General features: G+C 39.6%; 1 protein-coding gene across 1 annotated transcript in view; it reads left to right on the top strand.

Annotated features, from left to right (window-relative positions):
* The window catches only part of LOC126195465 (dynein axonemal heavy chain 1-like), a 963,710-nt gene that overhangs the window by 676,497 nt on the left and 268,263 nt on the right, over positions 1-18,950 (top strand). The window contains exons 48-50 of the mRNA XM_049934091.1: positions 499-663; positions 7,407-7,623; positions 13,973-14,247. Coding sequence (XP_049790048.1) covers positions 499-663; positions 7,407-7,623; positions 13,973-14,247 — 657 coding nt within the window. The remainder of the gene's footprint in view (positions 1-498; positions 664-7,406; positions 7,624-13,972; positions 14,248-18,950) is intronic.

The following is an 18,950-nucleotide window of genomic DNA, read 5'->3' on the forward strand; positions in this document are numbered from 1 at the left end:
TATTGTGTTTTTACATTGTTTAGGAACATCATTATTTCCTTCACATTACCTGTTTAGTTCATCTTCGAGCATTACCAGACTAGTAACAACCACTTACAGCAAATGACTGTAGCAGGTTTTAATAAAAGATTTAATTTTCATGCTAACTGCATTTTTTTTACATCGTTGACTTTCTACGCACAAGTAGAGTACAGGAGTTGAATGATTGTTAGTACTATCAATATGAGGAGCTTGTAATATCTACTTCTCTTAGTTAGTTTGCAATTTAACTTGTTAAATGTGCTTGAAGGATCTTCTTTATCATTTCTATATGAGTGAATGAGCACACATGCCAAGCATATATTCCTTTCATTTGATTTTTTAAAACCCTTTTCACTGTTTTATATTTAAGTTCAGTTTGGGCTTTTATCTTGATTAGTAATCACATAAAGTGTCCATTATTTGTAATTTTGCTTATTAATCTTTATGATGTATATTGTTTCATTTACCCTTTTATAGGTATCAAAGGCATGTACATCTCTTTGTATGTGGGTGCATGCAATGTACAAATATTATTTTGTAAATAAAGCTGTGGCACCTAAGAAGGCAGCTCTAGCACAGGCAAAGGCAGAACTGGAGGCAACTGAAAGAGCATTAGCAGCAGCCAAAGCTAAAATGAAAGCGGTGAGTAGAGAGAGAGTTTATGGCACCATTTACATAGCTAATGTAACAGCTAGACTGTATTTTTATTTCATCCTGGACTTTCCACTGTTTAGTTAGACTATAAAGTGGTAGAAACAAAGTATTTAAAGTATTTAAGTGTTTAAATCAAAGAATATACAAAGGAAATCAAGGAAAATTGGTATCTAATGTCAGTCTGTATTTTTTTAACCGTTTGGTGATAATCAATGGAATAAATTACAGTTTTACATATACCCCACAACAAACAAAACATACAGGACTAGCTCTATACTATCCTGTGTAAATAATGTGTGGAATAACATTATCAAGATGAAGACTTTTACTAGAATGTGAAATAGCATTTAAATTACATTATGTTACATTAATACTTGTTCCATAGATCATTAATACAGCATTTTCTAATGATGTGCAATGTGTCAATTTAATGTAAGTTTAATTTGCACAAAATAATCTCCTTCTTTTTTATTTTTCTTCAATTACTACTTCATATCTAAAAATTAATCCATTGAGTAGAAGGAGTTGTCATTCAGAAATTGTTGTAATTTGTTTTTAAATGTTGGTTGGCTATCTGTCAGACTTTTAATGCTATTTGGTAAATGACCAAAGATTTTTGCGGCAGCATAATTCACCCATTTGAGGAAGGTCAGATTTAACCCAGAATAGTGAAGATCATCCTTTCTTCTAGTGTTGTAATCATGCACTTTGCTATTATTTTTCAATTGGGGTGGGTTATTATAACAAATTTCATAAGTGAATATGTGTGTTGTGAAGATATTGTGAATATCAGAGTTCCTTGAACAAATGTCTGCAAGGTGATCTTGGGTGGGATCCACCTATTATTCTGATTACACAGTTTTGTACAGTGAATACTTTTTCTCTTAATGATGAATTACAACAAAATTTGATGCCATGTGAAAGCAGTGAATGAAAAAAGGCACAGTAGGCTAATTTACTGATATGCTTATCACCAAAATTTGCAATAACCCTAATAGTGTAAGTAGCTGAATCTAAATGTTTCAGCACATAATGAACATATCTCTTCCAATTCAGTTTCTCATCAGTGCACACACACACAGAAATTATGAATATTCTGCCTTAGCAACAGTTTTCTGCTCAAACACTATATTTATCAATGGTATTACACCATTTACTGTGTGTGTGTGATGTAACTTACCAAACGAAAGCGCTGGCATGTTGATAGACACACAAACATACACACAAAATTCAAGCTTTCGCAACCAATGGTTGCTTCATCAGGAAAGAGGGAAGGAGAGGGAAAGACGAAAGGACGTGGGTTTTAAGGGAGAGGGTAAGAAGTCATTCCAATCCCGGGAGTGGAAAGACTTACCTTAGGGGAGAAAAAAAACAGGTATACACTCGCAACACACACACATATCCATCCGCACATATACAGACACAAGCAGACATATGTAAAGGCAAAGAGTTTGGGCAGAGATGTCAGTCGAGGCGGAAGTACAGAGGCAAAGATGTTGTTGAATGACAGGTGAGGTATGAGCAGCGGCAACTTGAAATTAGCGGAGGTTGAGGCCTGGTGGGTAACAGGAGGAGAGGATATATTGAAGGGCAAGTTCCCATCTCCGGAGTTCTGATAGGTTGGTGTTAGTGGGAAGTATCCAGATAACCCGGACGGTGTAACACTGTGCCAAGATGTGCTGGCCGTGCACCAAGGCATGTTTAGCCACAGGGTGATCCTCATTACCAACAAACACTGTCTGCCTGTGTTCATTCATGAGAATGGACAGTTTGTTGCTGGTCATTCCCACATTGAAAGCTTCACAGTGTAGGCAGGTCAGTTGGTAAATCACGTGGGTGCTTTCACACGTGGCTCTGCCTTTGATCGAGTACACCTTCCGGGTTACAGGACTGGAGTAGGACCGAGCGAGATGGCGCAGTGGTTAGCACACTGGACTCGCATTTGGGAGGACGATGGTTCAATCCCGCGCCCGGCCATCCTGATTTAGGTTTTCCATGATTTCCCTAAATCGCTCCAGGCAAATGCTGGGATGGTTCCTTTGAAAGGGCACGGCCGACTTCCTTACCTAATCCGATGACACTGATGACCTCGCTGTTTGATCTCTTCTCCCAAACAACCCAACCCAACTGGAGTAGGTGGTGGTGGAGGGTGCATGGGACAGGTTTTACACCAGGGGCGGTTACAAGAGTAGGAGCCAGAGGGTAGGGAAGGTGGTTTAGGGATTTCATAGGGATGAACCAAGAGGTTACGAAGGTTAGGTGGACGGCGGAAAGACACTCTTGGTGGAATGGGGAGGATTTCATGAAGGATGGATCTCATTTCAGGGCAGGATTTGAGGAATTGGTATTCCTGCTGGAGAGCCACATTCAGAGTCTGATCCAGTCCCGGAAAGTATCCTGTCACAAGTGGGGCACTTTTGGGGTTCTTCTGTGGGAGGTTCTGGGTTTGAGGGGATGAGGAAGTGGCTCTGGTTATTTGCTTCTGTACCAGGTCGGGAGGGTAGTTGCGGGATGTGAAAGCTGTTTTCAGGTTGTTGGTGTAATGGTTCAGGGATTCGGGACTGGAGCAGATTCGTTTGCCATGAAGACCTAGGCTGTAGGGAAGGGACCATTTGATATGTAATGGGTGGCAGCTGTCATTATGGAGGTACTGTTGCTTGTTGGTGGGTTTGATGTGGACGGATGCGTGAAGCTGGCCATTGGACAGATGGAGGTCAACGTCAAGGAGAGTGGCCTGGGATTTGGAGTAGGACCAGGTGAATCTGATGGAACCAAAGGAGTTGAGGTTGGAAAGGAAATTCTGGAGTTGTTCTTCACTGTGAGTCCAGATCATGAAGATGTCATCAATAAATCTGTACCAAACTTTGGGTTGGCAGGCCTGAGTAATCAAGAAGGCTTCCTCTAAGCAACTCATAAATAGGTTGGCAGACGAGGGGGCCATCCTGGTACCCATGACTGTGCCCTTTAATTGTTGGTATGTCTGGCCTTCGAAAGTGAAGAAGTTGTGACTCTCACGAAATTCAATAATTCTTGTTTGTTGAGTGCAATTACTGTACTTCTAGCATGAGAAAAAAGAACTAGCTTTGCATCTTGATGAATACAGAGTGGCAGGTCGTTAACATACTGGGTGATCAAAAAGTCAGTATAAATTTGAAAACTGAATAAATCATGGAATAATGTAGATAGAGAGGTACAAATTGACACACATTCTTGGAATGACATGGGGTTTTATTAGAACCAGAAAAATACAAAAATTAAAAAAATGTCCAACAGATGGCACTTCATCTAATCAGAATAGCAATAATTAGCATAACAAAGTAAGACAAAGCAAAGATGATGTTCTTTACAGGAAATGCTCAATATGTCCACCATCATTCCTTAACAATAGCTGTAGTCGAGGAATAATGTTGCGAACAGCACTGTAAAGCATGTCCGGAGTTATGGTGAGGCACTGGTGTTGAATGTTGTCTTTCAGCATCCCTAGAGATGTCGGTCGATCATGATACACTTGCGACTTCAGGCAACCCCAAATCCAATAATCGTACGGACTGAGGTCTGGGGACCTGGGAGGCCAAGCATGACGAAAGTGGCAGCTGAGCACACGATCATCATATAGCATTTTCTGTTGAAAAGCGTTTTTGGAAACCAAATTTAAATTTCGTTAGTACTTCATTTTTACAAATATGTGAAGCTATTGTTGAATACATTACTTTTCAAGAATTTTGGGCAAAGCTGTCAAAAGTGAGATGGGTGGTAGTTGTTAGCATCAGACCTAAACCCTTTTTTATGCAATGGTTTAACAATAGCATATTTCAGTCTATCTGGAAAAATGCGGTTTCAGTGAGCTATTACATATGTGGCTGAGAATCCTACTTAGTTGTTGGGAACAGGCTTTTAGTACTGTTAGAAATTCCATCAATTCCATGTGAGCTTTTACTGTTGAGTGAATTTATTATTTTCCTAATTTCAGTAGGAGAGATGGATTGAATTTCTATTTTATCAAATTGCATAGGTATTGGTCTTCCACATACAGCCTTGCGTTTTCTAATGAACAACTGGATCCTATTGTCTCTGCAACGCTTAAAAATAATTATTAAAAATATTTTGTACTTCTGACCTTTTTTAACAACTTTTCAGTGAGTTTGATAGATATACAGTCTTCCTGTGCTCTTGGTTGCCATCTTTCCCTTTTAATAATAGTCCAAATTGTTTTATTTGTGTTATCAGAGGTGCTAATGTCAGACATAATGCACATACTTTTGGACTTTTTAATAACTTTTCATAATACAATGCAGTAGCTTTTGTAATGTTTGACTGTTCTGGATCATTACTCCTTTTAGCTCTAAGATGCATTTCCCTTTTCTGTTTACAAGACATTTTTATCCCTTTAGTAAGCCATGGCTTTTTTGATGGTTTATTACAATTATGTTTCACTGTTTTCTTTGGGAAACTGTCTCCAGTTATACTCGCAGAGGTGTTGTGAAAAAAGTTAAATTTTAAATTAGCAGCAGGTTCCATATATACCTCATTCCAGTCTAACTGTTGGAAGCGTTCCCTAAAATTTGTGATTGTTAAATCATTAGTTGAATGCACTATTTTGGAGAAGTATTTAGCATTACTGTATGGAGCTATGTCATAAACTGAAACTAGCTGTGCATCATGATCAGAAAGACCTTTCTTAACAGGAAAAGTTATTATTTAACTAAATTTATCATGGTCTGTAGAAACTTGCTACTTACATATGCTGCTTCTCTGTACTACCTGAGGAGGAAAACCAATAACTGACGTCAAATTGAAAGAACCAAGTAATACTTCAAGGCCATGCTTTCTATCAGACTCTTTCAGGAAATCTAAATTAATATCCCCACAAATAATAATTTGCATCCCTCTGTCTGACAGCACAACAAAGAATCCAAAATGTCCCAGTGGGGAGCTATACACAGCTACAGTTACCAAAGTACCATTATTTAGTTTAAGCTCACAGGCACTTGCTTCTGTAAGTTACTCTACACAAAATTTTTTAGTTTCTAACTTTTCCACACTGTGATAAATTTTAACGTATATGGCAACTTCTATCTCCATAGTGTCTCTACTTACTTATGCAGAAAGTTTATATCCACCTACATTTACCTTTTCCCTTATCTGTGAATGTATGATCCTCAGTTCCACCCTCAGTTTCTAATTCTTCTAAACAAACAAGGAGCTCATGTATTTTTTTTTCTCCTGATATTGTGATGCAGTATACCAACATTATTTTTCAATGTACTTTTATGAGAATATTGTGATATTTTAACATCTCTAGTACCTGCCTGTCTGAGCTTCTCATTAAGTTTAATTTCATTCAATGTTGAATCACAACACACGGATTTTAGCCTAAAATAGAGATACTTCCATGAGTTTCAGTGCCCCACCTAAAGATTTCGCTATCATCCTATCCAATTTACCCTTCTCTTTCCTATTGAGATACCATGTCCTGTGAAGCCTCACCTACCAATAGCATCACCAGAAACCAAACCTATGCCTGAGAAAGTAGCTGCCTGAAGCAGCTGATCTAACTCCATACTGACCCTCCTGAGAGAGCTGTTATAGTTTCTGTAATCACTACAGTATATTTAACTTTTTCTTTGGCCAGTGGCTGCTAATATTGAAAAGTTAATCATTTTTTTAATACTAGAAAGTTTCATGAAAGCAAAATTATGTTTTTGGCTAACAACGGAGATAAGGGAGATCCATATTTGATGCTGCTACAGTGAGATCCATATTCAGTATATAATAAAAATAATTTCTGTTTGTAAAGAATGTTTGATGTTAAAAAAGTGAGGAATATTACTAAACAGTATGTCTCACCCAGTACATTAGTATTGTTCAGAGTCCATTTTTTGAAAATAAAATGCTATCAAGTAATGCGACCTTCACACAGTACACACTTTTCGATTGATAATTGAGTATCAATTTGTGCAATGAAGATAATGTTAATGCTGTTTGAATAATTTCAGTGGTATAAACGACTTTTATTTTCTTCAGATAGGGTTCTGCATTATGCACTCTTTCCCCCCAAACGATTAAGAGGTTGCATGTGCAGTACTGCGCTGATGTCACTTTAGGTGTGGCGCTCACGCAACCCTCTAGTTTTACGAAGGGTTGTACACGATTTTACTCTGCAGACACTCACAGTGTCTGAAGTCTTGGACCCAGTTCAGTGTTATAGCTTTCTTCACTGATAGTTTTCTGTTCATGTTATGCCCAGTAATTTTCACATTTTCAGTGGCAATAAGTGACACATTAATATGACACATATTCAAGGTATCCAGGAATAGTTAAGTTGCTAACAGCAGAAAATACATCACTAAAAATTGCAGAGGGAGACAAAGACTTGACTATGGTATTCAGTTTCAAGTGGATTTAAGATGGAGCAGTTATAGAGGTGAAGCAGCTGCAGGGTATAGACTGGCACAGAGAGCTTCATATACTAATCTTTTGACTGAAGACCACAACAACAACAACATATTTTATAAAGAAGCTGATTTGGGGTAGTAACATTGGTAGTGATATGTGTAGTATCAGAAACACAAATAGTCAAAACACTCGACTCTCTTTTTCTGTATGGAAGCTTGTAGATGGTGAAGTAAACTGTGTAATTTCTATATCCAAGTACTACTCAGCAATATGGTATAAACAACATCAAATCTCACATGTAAGCACACTATTCTTAGTCTTTCTTGTAACTGCAGGTACTCGATGGCCTTAAACTGCTGCAAGACACATTAGAGAAAACAGAAGCTCATAAAGCTGATCTGGAGGCAAAGATGAAACTTTGTGAGGAACGAATGGGACGAGCAGTGAGGCTTATATCTGGACTTGCAGATGAACGGGAACGTTGGGGTATATCAGTGAAAACTCTCTCCGAATCTGTTATCAATGTTGTTGGAGATGTGCTGCTCAGTGCAGGTAAGGAATAAATTTCTCAATATATCTACATATGTACCTGACAAAATAATGACCAGATATCTGTTTTCAAAGTTACATTTTTCACTAGAGGTGACAGTCCTACTTGATGAAAACAAACAGTTTGAACAAATTTACGACCTTTTCTGAGAAGATACTGACTACATACATAAAAAAAATATGTGGCTTCTATGTGGTCTGTGCTTTCATTCATCACTATAATAGCTGAATAAGTACACCATAAAATAATTATATTCATTAGAGTAGAAAAACTCATATGTGGCAACTTAAAACAAGTGAAATTGACCCCCCCAGATACCAGAAGTAGCCATGTTTATATGCCAAATGGAAGGCTGTGTGCAACATTCCTTTGTGTCTAGAATGATAAGAAAGTGAAATCATATCTTCACATCAGTAAGCAGCCATGATCACAAGCAATGAGCTGATGACACATATGTTTGTAGGTAAATTTGTATTTCATCAGCTTGTATTTTTAAACCTGATTGAATTAGCTGAGGACCGAACAAAATGTGTGCTTTGTTTTAGATGAAGTATTAAATTAATAGTAGTGTGCAACATCTTTGGAAAATGTACTGCATAACAGTAATCTATAACATATTTAGAAAGTGTAGAGAATTTTACAGAATAGTACTACAGTATGTGTAAGAACTGTCTTCATACTTGAGCAGTAGCAAAACTGCAAGAACTGACAGATGTTTATCTGCCAAATTTTAACACTTTAAAATATAATTTGTATTGTTTTGTACTTACATAAATACACAGGCTTCCACTGCCAGTTTCATTCTCATTGGAATACCCTATATCTGCGGGTTGCTGGATGCCGGTGCACACATCAGAGAAACAGGCGAGAAACAATGACGACTCGAGTTGGGAAGACCACTTGCGGTTGGGACTCAAACCCACATCAGAGTTGAGCAACAGGGCAGACAAAAGGACAGACCCGACACAGCAAGAGCAAGGGACTAGCAATCTAGGCTGCAATGAAGTGTGATCAACTTTCAACAAAATGCTGTCAACAGATCAAGTACAAGACACAATCCAAATAGAGACACCAACTTTCAACAAAATGCTGTCAACAGATCAAGTACAAGACACAATCCAAATAGAGACACCAGAGAGGTATACCAATATCGAAACAAAGTTGTTGGTGAGTAGCCAGTGTGTAGATAGTAATGAACTCTATCAGACAAAGTACACGACTGACTGAGCAGTTTAGGTATGATGGTATTTATGCCAGCTGCATGGAGCTCTGTTGACCAACGTATTCACAAGGCGAGACAGTAGCACACTCGCTAGGCGAGTGCAGTACTGTGGCAACACTGCCCTCTATCGGCCATTGAGATCCATTTGTTCTGGGGGCATTCAACTTCTGCCTTGCCCAATACCAGAGGGTCCTTCTAGGTGTATTGCCACAACATTTTATAAAACAGTGAAATAAACCAGTGTTTCATCCGAGTTGTAGTGGCTGTCCTCAGGGCAAAGACTAGAAATACTTTGAATATGATAAATTTCCTTGACTCAGGAAAATGCCTGTCCACAAATCAGCACAGATCCAGAAAGCATCATGATACTTGTCTTGCCCTTTCATCATAGGATATCCTGTAAACCATAGATGAAGTGCAATAGGCAGAATTCCAAAAAGCATTTGGCACAGTATCTCACTGCAGACTGTTAATGAAGGTATGAATGTACAGAATAAGTGTTGTGACTCGCTGATCTTCCAAAGTGCCGCCGCGCAGTTACACACGTCCTCTACATGCGGCGCTGTCTGCCAGCCATGCAGCAGCAGCGCCACCTAAGCGGTCAGCCAGCCAGTGGCCGCTAGACTCGGACTCAGTTATGATTTGACTGTTAAAGTGTACACACGTCTTACTCTGTTTACTTGATCTGTGACTTTCATGTATTGCATCTTCCTTGAAATATATTTGTTCAACTTGAAGTTATAACAATAAGTTCTCAGATATATGAGTGGCTTGAAGACCTTTTAAGTAACAGAACTCAGCCTGCTGTTCTGGCTGGCGAATTCTCATCACAGATAAGGGTATCATCAGGTTTGCCCCAAGGAAGTGTGATAGGACTGCTTTTGTTCTTTATACACATAAATGATGTGACAGATAAGACTGAGCAGCAGTCTGTGACTGTTTGTACAGGAGGACTTAAAAAGAATGTGTGTTTGACATGTTGAATGACAGTTTGCTCTAAATGTAGAAAATTTAGGTTAATGAAGATAAGTAGGAAGAAAGAAACCTGTAATTTTTTACTATGGTATGGGTGATGCGCTGCTTGACACTGTCATGAAGATTAAATATAGGCATAACATTGCAAAGCAAAGTGAAATGGAACGAGCACATAAGATCAGTAGTAGAGAGGGCAAATGATAGGCTTTCTCTTATTGGGAGAATTTTAGGGAAGTGTAGCTCATCTGTAAAGGAGATCACATATAGAATACTAGTGGAATGTGCTTTTGAATATTGCTCAAATATTTGGGGTCCGCACCATTTCAGAGTACAATAAGGTATTCAAGCACCTCAGAGGTGTGCTGCTAGATTCGATCAACAATGAGTGTTACATACTTGTTTTGTGAGCCTAAATGGGAATATTTAGAAGGAAGACAATGTTCTTTTCACAAAAAGTTATTGAGAAAATTTAGAGAACTCAGCATTTGTGACTAATTGCAGAAAGATTCTACTTACAAGGGGCAATACACAAGTAATGCAACACATCTGTCTTTTTTCTGGCCATTTTCAGTTGAAAAAATGTGTAATTTGGAGGGGGACGTGTATTCCCACTTCAGCCACTATAATTTCATGAAGTTCTAAAAGATAGCGGCACTATACGTTGCCTTCAAAATGCCATCTGTAACAGAGGTAGGGTCCAAGCAAAGAGCTGACATTGAGTGTCTTTTGGCAAACAACTGTAGCATCACAGATATTCACACGCACTTACAGAATCTCTACTTAGACTTGGCAGTGAACAAAAGCACTGTGAGTCATCATCGCAACAAGGTCATGAAGACATGTCTAGTCTCTCACATGTTGGCTGGCCAAATACATCTGTGATTCCTGGAGTGTTTGAATGTGCGGACACTCTCTTTTGAGGTGGTCGATGGATCACAAACAGACTCCTCACAGCTCAGCTGGATATCTCTGTTGGTAGTGCTGACATACTCATCCACCATTTGGAATACTCCAGTGTGTGTTCCGTGCCACTTAACAGATGACGATAAAGAGCAACAAAGGACCATCTGTGCAGAATTATTTGAGTGCTACAAGGCTGATTGCCACAATTTTTTCTCGAACATTGTCACAGGTTATGAAATATGGGTTCATCATTTCAAATTAGAAACAAAACAGCAATTCATGGAATGGTACCACATCACCTCTCCTCCAAAGAATAAGTTCAATACAGCAGCCTCAGCCAATAAAATCATGGTGATGGTCTTCAGGGACTCTGAAGGGTTTATTGTGTTTGATGTCCTCCCTCAGAGTGCAACGATCAACTCTGAAGTGTATTGTGCTCTATTGCCACGAAACTGAAGAAACGTCTTCAGAGCGTTCATCATGTCAGAAATGCAAACGAACTTCTCCTTCTCCATGACAGTGCAAATATGCACACCCAAGAGGACTGGGCCTGTTGTTTTCCATCCACCCTACAGCTTGGTTCTCACACCTTCCAACTCGATCTGTTTGGCCCAATGAAGGATGCACTCTGCATGAAGCAGTATGTGGATGATGGGGAGGCTGTTGATGCAAGAGGACATTGGCTCTGGCTCAACTATTAGAGTGGTACCATGTGGGCATTCAGCCCCTCCCAGTAGTGTGACATAAGATCTTCACAGTGAACAGAGATTGTGTTGAAGATTAGGGTTTTGTTGCAAAAGAGTGGGGAATACTATGGTGTGTCGGAATCCTGAACAAAACCAACCTCATTTTTTAATTAAAAAAGAAAGTGTTGCATTACTTGTTGAAGGCCCCTCATACATTTCGCACCACATAGGACCATGCAGACAAAGTAAGAGAAATTAGAGCTCTTAACCTTTTGCAGTGCACCACATGGTGGCTTGTGGGTGTCTGTACATAAAGATTAAAACAGACATTTTACATTTTGGTAAATTCTTTTGACAAAATTTTGATCACCATATTTCTCTGCTGAATGTGTAGATACTGTATATAGTTTACCCTCATCTATATAGAGAGAAATAACCACCATGATATAATAAGAGAAATCAGAGCTCACATGTAAAAATTTAGTTGTTCATTTTCCCATGTGATATCTGAGAGCGAAACACTCCAGAAATAGTCCGAAAGTGGTTCTATGAGCTGTCTGCCAAACACTTAAGTGTGAATTATAGAGAAATTTTGTAGATTCCATCAGGCATTGTGATGTTGCTCAATTCTGCAATTTCACCAGTTTCTTAGTGCCACTGATTCTCATATGTGCCATGCATCTTTGCCATTATGTGAGAATTAAACCACAGCTGTACTTCTGGATCCTTCTTTGTAAAGGAAAGCTTGAAAGCAGAGTTCATCATCTCTGCTCATGCTTTGCTTCGCTCAATTTCGGTTGTGAATGGCCAGGGGCAGTTGGCAGCTGTAGTGGGTGGTAGAACCAAGTTGACAGCATTAGGAGCCATTAGTATACCAGTTACCGGGTTGCAGGCTGAACAACATTGATTCAACACACATTTTATTAGTGAACCAGATTCAGCAAACGCTGTGTTGCTCAGCAGTAGCAACATACTTCAGGACATGTGCTGAAGGCAGACACTATGTAAGCAAGCTGCCTGTGGCCTTGGGTGCACCGCGGTAATGCCAGTGGCTGACTAGAACTTCTGACTCGAATGCATGTAGTGGCATGTGCACCATCTGATCACAGCTTTGAGCTGAGGGCAGGATGCACCGGAGGGTGTGGAATCCTGTCATGGAAACAAATCTCCATCAGTTCAAACAAATCTCCCACTATTCAGTTACTCAGAAAAGTAAATCTTTGATTGTAATTTGTGAAAATCAGGCAAGCAACAATAGACAGATTCAGTTGGAAACCATTTTAGATCAGTCTGCAGCAAGTTTTGAAATAAGTAAGATATGTGTCTGATAATAAGGGATAATGTTCTGCAGACACTTTAGTACATATTACAAGTGTATGTACCGACTGTTATCTAAATTTCCTGCCCTGGGAGTTTACTCAGTGATTCAGTTAACTTACTTTATTGTGCTTAATTGTGAACTTGTAATTTTTTTCAGTGAAAGTGTTAAATATCAATAATGGCTAGTGCAAACTGTGATAATAGGGTAAGACAATGGACTGTGTTGTTTTGAAATGATAGTTACAATGTACACAGTGTTTGTACTGATATGACAGTCAGATCTGAAGTACAGTGATGTAAGTGGTTTGTTCAGTGACTGTGTTAATTAGGTATTTACCATACACGAATATTTATGAATGATTATATCAGCATAATGTAACTTCACTCGAACAATATTGCAGGGCATCTACAAAGTGCAATATGTGGCTATTTGTTTATCTGTTCTGTAATTATATTAAATGAGACTCGAACTAGCCATAAACAGTCGTTCATTCAACATCTAAGAGCAGTTAAAGTGTGTGAACTGCAAATGTTGGTTAGGGCCGTATTATTGGTACTAGATTGGTCCCACCATCAACGTTTCAGCCATTTTTGATGAGGGTGCTGTTACTGAGGCTAACTGCGTGTGAGGATGTGTTCACTGCCAGGTCACTCAGACCCCAGGATGAGAGGGTCCTGGTGGTAGTCTAGTGTGTAAGGACAGCTATTGTGGACTAATTTGTGAGTTATACATATTATTAGACTATTCTAATAATAGAAAATGACTCAGCTGTAATCAATGAATAAATTAGAGTTACTCTGTAAGTAATTTAATGATAGAGGCACACTTGACCATGTTAATGTTACAAAGTGAAAAAATAAATGTATGGTAATGTTATGAAGTTATTTATGTACATGATTTCGTACCATTATCAAAACTGACCCTGTTCCAAACCTCGGTGGTGAACTTACAGGCATAATTTTCTGCAAGTTTGACATATCTGATAGATAATCATGTTCTAGCTAATCATTTTCCTACAAAAAATTGCAGCACATTTGCATATCCTGTGCACTCAAAGGGTCCTTCTGAATATGTTTGGCATGAATGTGTTTTATTATTTTCTTTTGTGATTTAATAACCTCAACCATTTCTCCATGTTCTCATTTCTTGTGCGAATCTGTTCCTGTTGTCATTCATTATTGCATTCCTTTGAAAATTATTTTACGTGTGTGCTACACATTTTCTACTTTTCCTGGTGATTTCAGGTGCAGTGGCATATTTGACACCATTCACTGACAGTTATCGTCGCAATCTCATATCGAAGTGGATGACTTTGGTGTCAGAACGTGCCATACCGCATACAGACAACGTCTCGCCAGTTTCTACAATGGGTGATCCAGTACTCATTCGCACTTGGCAGATCTTTGGCTTGCCAAGAGATACACTGTCAGCTGAGAATGCTGTTCTGGCTTTCAATTCCCGACGGTGGCCATTGTTTATAGATCCTCAGGGCCAAGCAAACCGTTGGGTGCGTAATATGGTATGTACAATAAATAAATAATTTTTATTTCATGTATACATGGATTTCTGCCTGTATAACAAATTTTAAATTCATTGTTCACATGATGAACAAACACTCAAGTGTAATTTTTTGAGAACTGGGATGCAAATTTTTTCCTAAGCACTGGCTTTGGAGAGAGGAATGAAGAGGGAACCATACTAGCGAGAGTAACAGGACACTACCTGATCCCTTTGACTGCTGTTGATGAAGTAACTTGTCATGCTTCACCTCTCCACAGGTACTGTTGTCAAATTGAAGTGCAGCCTATGGCTGTTTCTCGAGCGCTATCAATGACTTGACTTGAGCCTCCTTGCTGACCCCTGAGTGCTAATGACACGTATAGCCGTGACACCTACATCTACATCTACATCTACATGCATACTCCACAATCCACCATACGGTGCATGGCGAAGGATACCCCGTACCACAACTAGCATCTTCTCTTCCTGTTCCACTCCCAAACAGAACAAGGGAAAAATGACTGCCTTTATGCCTCTGTATGAGCCCTAATCTCTCTTATCTTTGTGGTCTTTCCGTGAAATATAAGTTGGCGGCAGTAAAATTGCACTGGAGTCAGCCTCAAATGCTGGTTCTCTAAATTTCCTCAGCAGCGATTCACGAAAAGAATGCCTCCTTTCGTGTAGAGACTCCCACCTGAGTTCCTGAAGCATTTCCGTAACACTCGCGTGATGATCAAACCTGCCAGTAACAAATCTAGCAGCCCGCCTCTGAATTGCTCCTCCCTCAGTCCGACCTGATAGGGATCCCAAACGCTCGAGCAGTACTCAAGAATAGGTCATATTAGTGTTTTATAAGCAGTCTCCTTTACAGATGAACCACATCTTCCCAAAATTCTACCAATGAACCGAAGACGACTATCTGCCTTCCCCACAACTGCCATTGCATGCTTGTCCCACTTCATATCGCTCTGCAATGTTACGCCCAAATATTTAATCGACGTGACTGTGACAAGCGCTACACTACTAATGGAGTATTCAAACATTACAGGATTCTTTTACCTATTCATCTGCATTAATTTACATTTATCTATATTTAGAGTTAGCTGCCATTCTTTACACCAATCACAAATCCTGTCCAAGTCATCTTTTATCCTCCTACAGTCACTCAACGACGACACCTTCCCGAACACCACAGCATCATCAGTAAACAGCCACACATTGCTATCCACCCAATCCAAAAGATCATTTATATAGATAGAAAACACAGCGGACCTACCACACCTCCCTGGGGCACTCCAGATGATACCCTCACCTCTGACAAACACTCACCATCGAGGACAACGTACTGGGTACCTCTGATGTACCTGCATGCTGTTTAGGCATACAGCAGATTTTCCACTGCAAATCACAGTAACCTTTCACAGTTTTGTTCACTAAGCTGCGTCCAGCTATGTGGGTTGTGGTCTTGTTTTGCTTCATGTCATATTGTTCATGAAGATTGGCATAACAGTGTTTTTCTCATCCATTCTACAAAGAACATAACAAAATGGCATGATTGCACTGAGAGAGAGATCATAGAGATACTCATGAACATTTTAGAAGTAGCAAGTGAGCATTCCCCATCTGTTAACATCTTCCACTCCCAACAGTTATTGATTTTTTCTCAAGGTATTTTTTTTAAATCTCTGATACAATTAGTTATTGGTTGTGATAGGTACCTGGAAACCTGTAAATCAGTTATCAGGCAAAGTTCAGTTCAAAATCATTGTTTAGTTTATTCTTCTTACTGCACTGATTACATTGATACCATAGGTTTAGCTGTAGATTATGTTAATTAAAAGTTATAATTAATTGAAGTTAATACTGTAGTTCAATATGTGGAAAAAACCTGTAAGCTAATTAGCAGAATCCAGTATAATGACATACATCATATTTGAATGCTAAACATTCTGACCACCAGTGAAATATCTTATATTACCTGAAACTAATTAGCTTGTGAAATAATTAAATTTCTGATCAATAAGCAAACATCATTGCATGTTTTCCCATGACCACTGTTAGATTCTGATCTTCAACTACATGCTTTTGTTACCTTAATATGATGTACACCACTAATTATGTTATACAGATGTCATTAAAAATATAGATAGTCAGTGGAAGACATGGTTTTTGTCACTATTACCTTTAATGACAACACTGTATCTCAGAACAAATAATTCAGCAACACTTCAAGAATCACACCAAACTAGAGCAATCCAAAGTCCTTCAATCTCGGTGATCTCACACTGTGTTTTAGTTAGTCCTTTATAGGTTGATCTGTGTTGTTACATCAGCCCCTCCCCCCTTCCAATAATAAAATTCCTTTTTTATTTAAATCCAGAGCCACAGGTGTTTAAGGGAAATGGTGGTTTGTAACACAGCCAGTTCTTGTAGTCTTTGGAACCATCAGGGGTTCCTGCTGGTGGCAGCCAGTCTAGAGGGTGTGTTCCTCTGCACTGCACCACTTGGAGGTGGTGTGACAGGATGTCCTGGGTTGGTGTCCACAGGTGCCTCCTAATGTCCAAGTATGCTGGGTTTAACTGCTCAATAGGAACCGTTTCATCTCATCCATTACATTGAATTTTAAAGGTGTGTGCTCCATGCAGTAGGACCTTTCACAGGCCATTGTATAGGGGTATAACTAGTGGTTGTATAAAGTCATCCTGCAGTCAGACAAAGGGGACGCTGTAGAGGTTCTCATGTATAAAGACACTCCTGTATCCATGTAACAGAAGTGTGGATGGGTGATTTGGGTCATCATTTCTTACAGGTGTTGACTGAACTCGGTGACAGTGACTGGGAAAGTGGGTAGGAGGGGAGGTCTTGTTGGTAATTAGTACAGCTAGTAGGGGTAGCTGTTCACCATACATGAGCTGTGCTGGTGGATGTTGCAGATACTCTTTGATTGCAGATCACAGGCCCATCAGATCATTTACATATGAGAAGGACAAAGTGGATCAAAGTTTAAACCAGTGGAAACCCCGTGTATGATTTCTCCCACTCAGAGGAATTGGTTGAATTATTAAGTGCAATAATCTGCATTCTTTGGTTAGATATGACATTCATTGAAACTTCCTGGCAGATTAAAACTGTGTGCCTGACCGAGACTCGAACTCTGGACCTAGGTTCGCAGGAGAGCTTCTGTAAAGTTAGTAAGGTAGGAGACGAGATACTGGCAGAAGTAAAGCTGTGAGGACCGGGCGTGAGTCGTGCTTCGGTAGCTCAGATGGTAGAGCACTTGCCCGCGAAAGGCATTGGTCCCGAGTTCGAGTCTCGGTCGGGCACACAGTTTTAATCTGCAAGAAAGTTTCATATCAGCGCACACTCTGCTGCAGAGTGAAAATCTCATTCTGGAAACATCCCCCAGGCTGTGGCTAAGCCATGTCTCTGCAATTTCCTTTCTTTCAGGAGTGCTAGTTCTGCAAGGTTCGCAGGAGAGCTTCTGTAAAGTTAGGAAGGTAGGAGACGAGATACTGGCAGAAGTAAAGCTGTGAGGACCGGGCGTGAGTCGTGCTTGGGTAGCTCAGATGGTAGAGCACTTGCCCGCCAAAGGCAAAGGTCCCGAGTTCGAGTCTCGGTCGGGCACACACTTTTAATCTGCCAGGAAGTTTCATATCAGCACACACTCCGCTGCAGAGTGAAAATCTCATTCTGATGACATTCATTGGTTGGCTATACCACCAACTGCATATCTAGCAGAAGGTGGTGATTTGTACAGTCAAATGCCTTAGATGCTGTTGTTGTGGCCTTTAGTCCAGAGACTGGTTTGATGCAGCTCTCGATGCTACTCTATCCTGTGCAAGCCTCTTCATCTCCGAATTACTACTGCAACCTACATCTTACTGAATCTGCTTAGTGTATTCATCTCTCGGTCTCCCTCTACAACTTTACCCTCCACACTTCCCTCCAGTACTAAATTGGTGGTCCCTTGATGACTCAGAACATGTCCTACCAACCGATCCCTTCTTCTAGTCGAGTTGTGCCACAAATTCCTCTTCTCCTCAATTCTATTCAGTACTTCCGCATAGTGATATATCCATCTAATCTTCAGCATTCTTCTGTAGCACCACATTTCGAAAGCTTCTATTCTCTTCTTGTCTAAACTGTTTATTGTCCATGTTTCACTTCCATACAATGCTACACACCATACAAATACTATCAGGAAAGACTTCCTGACACTTAAACTTATACTCGATGTTAATAAATTTCTTCAGAAATGCTTTCCTTGCCATAGCCAGTCTATATTTTATATCCTCTCTATTTCAACCATTATCAGTTTTTTGCTGCTCAAATAGCAAAAATCCTTTACTACTTTTAGTTTCTCATTTCCTATTGTAATACCCTCAGCATCACCTGATTTAATTTGACTACATTCCATTATCCTCATTTTGCTTCTTTTGATCTTCATCTTACATCCTCCTTTCAAGACACTGTCCATTCCATTCAGCTGCTCTTCCAGGTCCTTTGCTGTCTCTGACATAATTACAATATCATCAGCAAGCCTCAAAGTTTTCATTTCTTCTCCATGGATTTTAATTCCTACTCCAAATTTTTCTTTTGTGATCTTTACTGCTTGCTCAATGTACAGATTGAACAGCATCAGGGATGGGCTACAACCATATCTCACTTGTTTCTCGACCCTTTTCATGCTCCTTGACTCTTTAACTGCCATCTGGTTTCTGT

The sequence above is a fragment of the Schistocerca nitens genome, chromosome 7 (assembly GCF_023898315.1).
Source record: "Schistocerca nitens isolate TAMUIC-IGC-003100 chromosome 7, iqSchNite1.1, whole genome shotgun sequence".
NCBI classification, from domain to species: Eukaryota; Metazoa; Arthropoda; class Insecta; order Orthoptera; family Acrididae; genus Schistocerca; species Schistocerca nitens.